The sequence below is a fragment of the Protomyctophum parallelum genome (genome assembly GCF_964188405.1).
Source record: "Protomyctophum parallelum genome assembly, chromosome: 3".
Lineage (NCBI taxonomy): Eukaryota > Metazoa > Chordata > Actinopteri > Myctophiformes > Myctophidae > Protomyctophum > Protomyctophum parallelum.
The window spans coordinates 42,252,232-42,261,218 of record NC_139698.1 but is presented as its reverse complement, the minus strand read 5'-3'; the positions used below and the strand labels follow the sequence as shown (position 1 = coordinate 42,261,218).

The 8,987-nt window shown below is 41.9% G+C and overlaps 1 protein-coding gene across 2 annotated transcripts; it reads right to left on the bottom strand.

Moving 5' to 3' along the window:
* Positions 1-328: 328 nt before the first annotated feature.
* pkdc (protein kinase-like domain containing) lies at positions 329-4,346 on the bottom strand. 2 transcript variants are annotated; one of them, XM_083761424.1, is made up of 3 exons: positions 4,300-4,346; positions 2,751-3,144; positions 329-2,171 (listed from the first exon to the last, which is right to left on the bottom strand). In XM_083761424.1, exons 2-3 carry the CDS (start codon positions 3,119-3,121, stop codon positions 1,580-1,582), a joined length of 963 nt encoding a protein of 320 aa, XP_083617550.1. In that variant the 5' UTR covers positions 3,122-3,144; positions 4,300-4,346; the 3' UTR covers positions 329-1,579. The 2 variants fall into 2 exon arrangements, with proteins under 2 accessions (XP_083617550.1, XP_083617549.1); XM_083761423.1 differs by lacking the exon at positions 4,300-4,346 and adding an exon at positions 3,554-3,635.
* Between the last annotated feature and the right edge of the window lie 4,641 nt (positions 4,347-8,987).

The window sequence follows — 8,987 nt, the reverse complement described above, 5'->3', positions numbered from 1 at the left end:
GCGACGATAGAATCTGCTTATTAAAGACTCGCCATACGCGAGTACTATTGCATTTTGAGATGATCCTGTAAATGATGGAATTACTCATATCAACAATTAAAATATGTGTAGGCCTATAGTGTTTCGTTAAAAAACAAAAAGGTTTTGTTTTTTTGTATATTAAAAAGGTTAACGTTCTATGTTATGATAGTAATCATTGTTTGTTCATATGGGTCTCTCCAGCTCTTTTAAACAAAGGTAAGGTAAGGTGTCAGTTTCACAGAGAGAACATTTATCATTCAATTGAAAATAACTACTAAATGAATAAAAACCATGAGTCATATTAGCCACACTATATTTAAACCTTTATTACCCATGAAGTTTTGCTGAAAATGGATGTCCTTTTTCAGTATGCCAACAGCCAGCCTGAACACACACATCTGGAAAGTGCTTATCAACAGTGAACACTAGCCGCAATTTGCAACTCTAGATTGTTTTAATAATGGGGTGAATCTAGAGTTGCAATAATACCCTCTCCATTGACTCCCCATTCATCCAATTTGCGTTTGCGATCTGTTGGTATTAAATGACGTTAAACTCACCAACATTGCAGCTCTAGGCCAAGCTTTAATTATCCTCTTTCAATCTGCCGAGCTTTTGTTTCATAAAAATCACACCCGTGTGAAGTAAGTGGTGCAACTCCGTGTGGGGGTCCCCGGAGGTTCCAGACCCACAAGAACGCACCCAGGGTCCCGGCCCGGTTCCGGCGAGCCGCCCCACGTCCGAAACAGTTGAGAAATGACAGAGTTACCGTGTGGGGGTCTCTCTAATGTACTGTACTGTACTGTCACTACTGTACTGTACTGGCACACCTGAAATCATCATATATACAGTTAATATGTGCGTGTGTTTGTGTGTTAGGTTGCGCACAGGTGGTGAAAAACAACCATGCTGTTTTCGTGCTCAGACCCAGGCACCCACCCAGCCACCCACACACATAGCTCCGTGGTTGCACCATTCCTAAAAAAATCCACCGTAGATTGTCAACACATTCTGTGCAGGTGATTCTTTTCCTAAGTGTTAGAGTTTGAAAGCACTCGTTTTTATTAACGGGTCCCGTTTCGAGACAGGTGGTACGCAGGGCCATTCAGTGACTTTGACGAGTGCTTCCAAACTCCAACACACAGAAAAATAATCAGCTGCACATCATTTCTTGACAGAAAGTAGCTCATAACATGTCTACGGTGGATTTTTATGAAACAAAAGCTCAGCTGATTGAAAGAGGATAATTCAAGCTTGGCCTAGAGCTGCCTGCAATGTTGGTGAGTTTAACGTTGTTTAATACAAGCAGATCGCAAACGCAAATTGGATGAATGGGGAGTCAATGGAGGGTATTGCAACTCTAGATTCATCCCATTATAAAAAAATCTAGAGTTGCAAATTGTGGCTAAGTGAACACCAGCATTTCACTGTCTGTTTTCACACATTTATGGTAGACTCTCTCACGTTCCCCAGGCATCCTTGGAATCAAACTGCCAATCTTCAGTCACAAGCACACTTCTTGAGGTCACTGCCAACACCACTTTTATTTTTTCCACAATTACAGTTTAAGTTTTTGCAACACCACTTTGGTCAGTTGTTTGCTGTACCTGTTGATCTTCCAGTGTCCTGGCATCCAACCCAACAGAAAACGATGGAAGTCTGTCCAGGCAAAAGCAAACATCTCCCTCCATTCTGCCTCTAAGGAAGCAAAGTCCACTTCTGTGGTCACAGATGATTTTAAATCTGTGAAATAGTAGTCCAGCAAGTCAGGGACCCTCTTTTCACATTCCCTCTCCTCCATGCAGCTTCCTAAGAAATACACAACATCTTTCATCCCACAACCCCCACCCACATACTGAAAGTCTACAGCTGCCACGTCCGTCCGACTAGAGGAAAAACAAAAGTTTGCCAACTTGGCATCGCCATGCACAATGGTCTTGAAGCGGCATTTGTTGAGAATCCTGTCAATCTCACTAGCTGCAGCCTTAAGCTCGGCATCATCCATGGCTTCCAGCTCATCTGGCCTGGTCTCCAGATGCCAATAGGTACCAATAGGCCACAGCCCATCTGGCGAAACACCCAAAAAGAGAGCATGGAAGTGGGCAAGCCAGCTGAGGCATGCCCTTATCTCTTCATCCTTCACTTTGGATCTGCAAAGAATATCAAACTTATTAGTATTAACTAAGTACATCGAACATTATCTATCAGTTAAATATTTTTGGATGGTGCTGTCAAAGATGGTCTTGTCAACAGGCAGTTTGTGTGTTGCAGAGTAGCTCAGCCTGAAGACGGCCTATGCACCCTAGAGGAGCAATGGGCTTAAGTCAAGTCAAGTTAGCCTGAAGACCAGATATTTCTCCTCAGTCCTGACCAAGGGGGGAAACATTATTAATAATAATAATAATGTTTAGTGGGACGCGGGAGGGTTCCAATCTCAGGTGTTACGCCTTCACACTGCAACATTCTTCATTGCAAATGTTTAATTAACAGGTTACAACTAAGAGATTCTTTCTGTTGCAGTTTAGGTTAAATATTTTGCTGAGCCTGAGTACCGGCATCTACAGTAATCTAGGAACTATTTGAAATCAGTTTGAAAATATGAAAAACGTGGGTTCTTGCAATTTTACATTTTCATGATTAATAATAATAATATATTTCACCCACAGTAGTTGATTCTGTTCAATACTATTGAACAATAACAAAAACTATTGCACCGCCATGCAAGCTACCTTCTATGGTCAAAGCCAGCAAGATCCAGATCCTCCAGCACTATCAGCATCTCGTCTCCATAGGAATGGGCAGCAACACAGACTGGTATGCGGCACATGTGATTGGTGGTGTAGTTCTGGTACCAGTGGGTCTCCACCTCATAAGACCTGACTTTACGTTGGTGAGAGCGGTCGGTGTTCCAGCCTCCAGGATGCTCTGCATCCTCTGGAAACTTGATATGTTTGACTACCACTGAGGGCCGTTCACAGCCCTGCAAGTGCACCCTGACTATTTCTCCATAGCCACTCCAGAGGGTCTGGATGTGGGTACCTATGCTTAGTGATGACGCTTCACATGCCTGCAGAATGAGATCCTGGTACTCTTGTTTCATCTCAAAGGTAGTTGTTACACGAGCTGTGAAGGACAACATATTGTTTTAAAGTAAAAGCAGATGCAGTCATCCAAGACTCCAAGTCATTTTGAGGTAGCCTACCGCCTACGAGTCGATTCAATATTTTACGTCATCATTCCCCCTGCCTACAGATTAGGAATATAATGGAATATCCATCCGTTTGTCTCTCTCACAGCAACTGCTGTGTCACAATGGTTACACATTTAGTACGTGTACAAGTGACAGTGTGTCACACAGTCTAGCTGTCACACAATTAACAGCATGTTTTTTGTTAGCCCTAGAACGGCTCTTGTTGTTACATACAGTATGTACAGTATTTCACATACAAGAGCCATAGAACACAGCCATATATTTGTGGTAGACCGTTACCATGTGCGGCATGAATGTGATAAATGCTCCGTTTGTACTCACCCATTAAATTATTCCAAAGACGTGGAGTGAAAAATGGTCCTCTAGTTTTATATTCATGTAAAAGTTCTGGCACAAAACGCGTATTTAGTGAATTATCTCCACTTTTTCAAGAGATGCACACGGACGCCTTTCTCTCCAGCGAGGGGACGATTTTAGATACTTCCTGTTGTCATCACAAATTGACCGGAGAAACACAAAAGTTTGCGGTCACACAATTGGCAGGTGGTGTGATTAATTACCCAGCACCTATCGCAAAGCACCTGCCAATTGTGTGACCCAAACTTTTGTGTTTCTCCGGTGAATTTGTGATGACAACAGGAAGTATCTAAAATCGGTTCATCGATATTCCAGTGCCCCCCCTCGCGCGGAGAGAAAGATGTCCGTGTGCATCTCTTGAAAAAGTGGAGATAATTCACTAAATACGCGTTTTGTGCCAGAACTTTCACATGGATATAAAACTAGAGGACCATTTTTCACTCCACGTCTTTGGAATAATTTAATGGGTGAGTACAAACGGAGCATTTATCACATTTATGCCGCACATGCAACGGTCTACCACAAATATATGGCTGTGTTCTATGGCTCTTGTATGTGAAATACTGTACATACTGTATGTAACAACAAGAGCCGTTCTAGGGCTAGTTTTTTGTTTACACTTATACTGTACATCGCGTGGTTTGGACATTAATTACACATAATGCATACTCTATCCTCAAATGTTCTGTGTTTAAAAGTAATGGACGAACCTTTTCAGTCACAGATTTGACAGCTCCAGCACCAGCTCTCTGCACTGAACCACTGACTGCCTGGTACGTACACAGGACGTTACTTTTTGTTTAATTTGATAGTGCCGCGGCACGTAAATAAAACTGCTTAATTACTGCCACCTGCTGGACAGGAGTTTGCATAAAGCTTTTTCAACTTGAGCCATTGTATAATACAATATCCACTGTATGATGATCTTGCAAAGGTAATAATGAATTGAACCCAATTTAATTATTTGGTTTCTTAGCTCTCCTTCAAATGGAAAATTGTAACTGCGCTACAGTCTGCCGAATCTTCAACCCACAGTTCATTACAATGTTGAATCATTTGTGTTGGCTGTCCTTGTATGGATGTTTGTTTTACATAAAAGACACAAGAATAACATTAACACAATGTGATAGCGAACACAGTCTAATAGCAACCTTGGTTTATGGCCAAAAAACTAAAATTAAATGATAAAGAATTAACCTAGTTATATTATCTATAGTTATAATTATGTTTAATCTCTCTTCATGTCCCCTTTTTAGTGTGTGTGTGTGTGTGTGTGTGTGTGTGTGTGTGTGTGTGTGTGTGTGTGTGTGTGTGTGTGTGTGTGTGTGTGTGTGTGTGCGTGCGTGCGTGCGTGCGTGCGTGCGTGCGTGCGAGCGTGTGTGGTGTGTGTGTGTGTGTGTGTGTGTGTGTGTGTGTGTGTGTGTGTGTGTGTGTGTGTGTGTGTGTGTGTGTGTGTGTGTGTGTGTGTGTGTACCTCACATATAGGTCCCACAAATTAATGAAGCGGTTCAAACTGAGGCTGAGCCCACATGGCATACATCATATTTAGAACAGCCCTAATATCTATAGCATAACCATGTCTCTCAGTTCAACAGCAGTTTGTGATTTCATTTGTGGCTAAGGTTAGAAAGAGATAGGCACATTCAAATTATCATGTTCATTTATTACAAGTCCATTAAACTCTCATAATAATAAATGAACAATGAACAATGAACAATCCTTTGAATCATTTCACTATAATCACTACATCCTTGAGTTGTCTTACATTTAACTAACTAGAGCGGTGCCTATGTTGTGATGTCAGAACAGGCCAGATATGGAGATAGGGGTGATCAAGTCCAGAGCCCTATCTGTCTGTGTCCCTTTTATGCCCATATATGGAGATTTCTATGTGTCTCTAATCTCTGTGTCCTTATGGAGTTCTGTGTCAGTCATGCCCAAATATGGAGTGTTGTGATGTCCGAACAGGCCAGCTTATGGAGTTCTGTGTCAGGCATGCCCAAATATGGAGAGGTGTGATGTCAGAACAGGCCAGCTCCATATATGGACCCTGGACAGGGGCCCTGGCCAGAGCCTGGGCGGAGGCCTTTTGTGACAGTTCTGGACAACCTCCAGTCCTCCACATTCGATCAAATTCAAAGAAAAACATTTTCCCCCTTCTTTTTGCAGATGAGTTCCCAGATTGTGTGATGGGTGATTTGTCTTACAAGTACAACTTTACTGAAAAACTGATAAAAGACACAAAAATGAAATACCTCAAAATGTAGTACATGGGACAGTTGATATGCCAACCAAAACAGCTCTCAAGAAACATTTGTTTATTTTATTTACTTAGCGTAACAATGTAATGGCCAGGTAGTAGGTGATGATTTGATTGTTAGCAGGAACAAATTATGGACTGTGTCAAAATTGGGCCAGTGCCCAGGGGCCCTTTCATGATGACTACCATGGGTCCCCGGAGGCCCTGGGCCAGAGCCATCTAAAAGAAGAGTTACGAACTTACGATATTGAGGGGGCGGAAACCGAGTGCTCGAGCCCTGTTCATGCAGCCTGAACTGAGACAAGCTGGAGTTGGAGTTTTCAACGTGGGCGGCGCAAATAAGAGCTATTTTAAGCATGTGTGCAACATGACAACTGTTTTATTTAAAGTATTGTACAGTAACAACTAAAGTCTCTGTAATGTTTGTTTATGTTGTACTATTACTATAAAACAATCTAAAATAAAGTAAGATCTTTAGAGCTGGGCTGTTGCCTGAGTCCATTGCATTTCTGCCTACTTCCGGTCCAGGACTTGTCCCAGTTGGTTGTTCCCATTCTCAATAGAAGTCTATGTAGGAGAGCCGCCATTGGACTGGCCCATAGACTGTAGGACTGGCCCCATGAACAGAAGTGAACACATTTTGCGTAACTCTGTCTATATATCTAAGGCTCTGCCCTGGGCAACAAAGCCCATCAGGGCCCTCAGCCTGTACAGTATGTGCCTTATTGCCAACTGACTATCAAGAATTGGGATATAATATTTCCTGTCATTGGGAGCACAAAGCACCATACCAACAAGGTTGAAAGGTTGACTAGGTTGAAAACCTTTCTCTACGACAAAGCCTATAGCTAGAGTTGTCTCCAAGTCTAGCTGGATACCATAGTCGTACATTGTTGTGTGGGTCTGTCTCCCAGCAGTACTTGTAATATACACTATATAGGCTCCAGTAAGGCCTGCCACTAATCCAACATCCGGGGAATCTCTCCCCGGAGTCTCTTTTCGTCCTCCCCGTCGCAGTTCTGTGGACCTCTAATATTAACCCCCAACTGACTGCCGAGTGTGACCGTGGATCAGGCCTCTTCATGGAGCCCACCAGAAGTGTGACCTGGACCCGGCCTCACAGAGCTCGACCTCGACCAGATGTGGACCAGACCCCTCCACGGAGCCCACCTGTCTATTTCTGTCTATTTCTCTCTGTCTATCTCTCTCTCTCTCCCTCTACCCCCCGACACGGTCGAGGCAGATGGCCGCCCACCCTAGTCGGGTTCTGCCTGACGTTTCTTCCTAAAGGAAGCAATATTGCTTGCTCTGGGTGGGTCTTTGTTGGTTGTAAAGTGTCTTGAGACAACTTGTTGTGATTTGACACTATAATAAAATTGAATTGAATTGAATTGAACAAGCTGGCCAGATGTATGGAGAACAGGGATGACTGGAAGCGACGATGGACTCGGATGGAGGGCTCGTCTGAGGACGACCTAGAGATAGAATTTGAGTCTACAGAGAGGCCTCTGTCTGGGTGTTGTTATCTGAAGAAGCTTACTCAAGCCTACATTACCCATACCCATTGCCTATAGTTACAAACCTTTGGAATCTGTAGAAATGTAAACAATTTAATGGTACATCTTTGCACCTGTAAACCTCTGTGACGTCACAGTGTCTCTGACTCTCTGTGGGGTGTAAATTGGCAAATATTTTTTCTTTCCCCCCCCTTTTTCATAAATAAATGTGCTTTCATATGGCCTTCCTGAGTTAGTTTGATTTTTAGAGAGCGAGATTGAGAAAGAGAGAGAGTAACCTCGCGTCACCTGGCTCCGTCTTTTGAGCTAATTTAGAACTTCCTGTCTGAGAGCTAGCTAATTTAAGACATCCGGTTGCCTTCAGAATAAAATAAGGTTATTTAATTAATAATTATTACATTACATTATTAGTATTATTATTACATTACAGTTATTGTAAAGACACACATTATGTTTCTGTGTAAAAATAAGTAATTAAATAACATCAAAAAGTTATCTAAATGGATAAATGCTATTCACTGGAGTGAATATTCTATTATATTCTAAAAACGACTTATAAATCCTAAAGCCTTGTTTATACTTCACTGTGCAACAGTCCTATGCTGGACAATAGCAGATATGCAAACTCACAGCACATCTCATTCAAGACACTGAACTTGCAGATCTGCCTTTTTTGAACACACTATAAAGTTAACCATTTATCATGCTGCTCTACGTGGCACTGCATTCTGTGACATTAAACCAAATGGCATTTTCCACTCTATGACACTACTGTTCTACATTTTTGTCTAATAAAATAGGCTATTAATTTAATCAATCAAACTGCATTAACTAACAGAGATACTACTAACCAAGCTATCCATGTCAACATGCTCTATAGGAGTCTCAATAACAGGTATAAGTAACGTTTAATGTTTAGTAATGTTTAATGTAGCAGAAGAGGCCATTCATTGAACAGAGTTTTGCACAATTTTAACATCCCAGATCGATTGAAATATGAATCTACTGTGCTGTGCTACACCATGATATATTAAGAGTACAATAACATTCCATTGTGAATAAAAACCTATTAACCACAGTGTAATGCTAAAGGTTTCATCACAGGGCTGTCTGCTTCATGTAATATCATTAAAAGTGTTGTTGGTGACAGTTATATGAGTTGGAAGCATTAAGACCCATTTTAACCCTCAATGGCTTCCTTTCTGACAAATAACGTTATTGTAAAAAAAAAAAAAAGATTCACGCGTTCATACGTAGCTATTTTGCATTAGAAGCGGATGGGACCAAGGGACCCGGATGTAACGTAAGAGGACTACAATAGATTCGCGGTTAAATCTCGCGGGCGTGGCCTCACACCGGAAGGAAGTGCCGCCGCCCTCAAATACGGAAGAGACGCGTGGAGGTAGGTTTGGTCAGTGTTTGTTTGGAACGTGCCACGTCACCATCGCGGGTCCGTCTTCGGAGCAAGTAAGTGATTAAATGTTATTTAATACTTAACGCTGTTGTTGTTTGTGTGTTCAAACGTCTATCACTTGAAGTTACTTGTTATGATGTTTATATATGATGTTTGTACGAAACTGTAAAACAGTGTTTCAGTAGCCGAATGTTTAGTGTCGAAGGT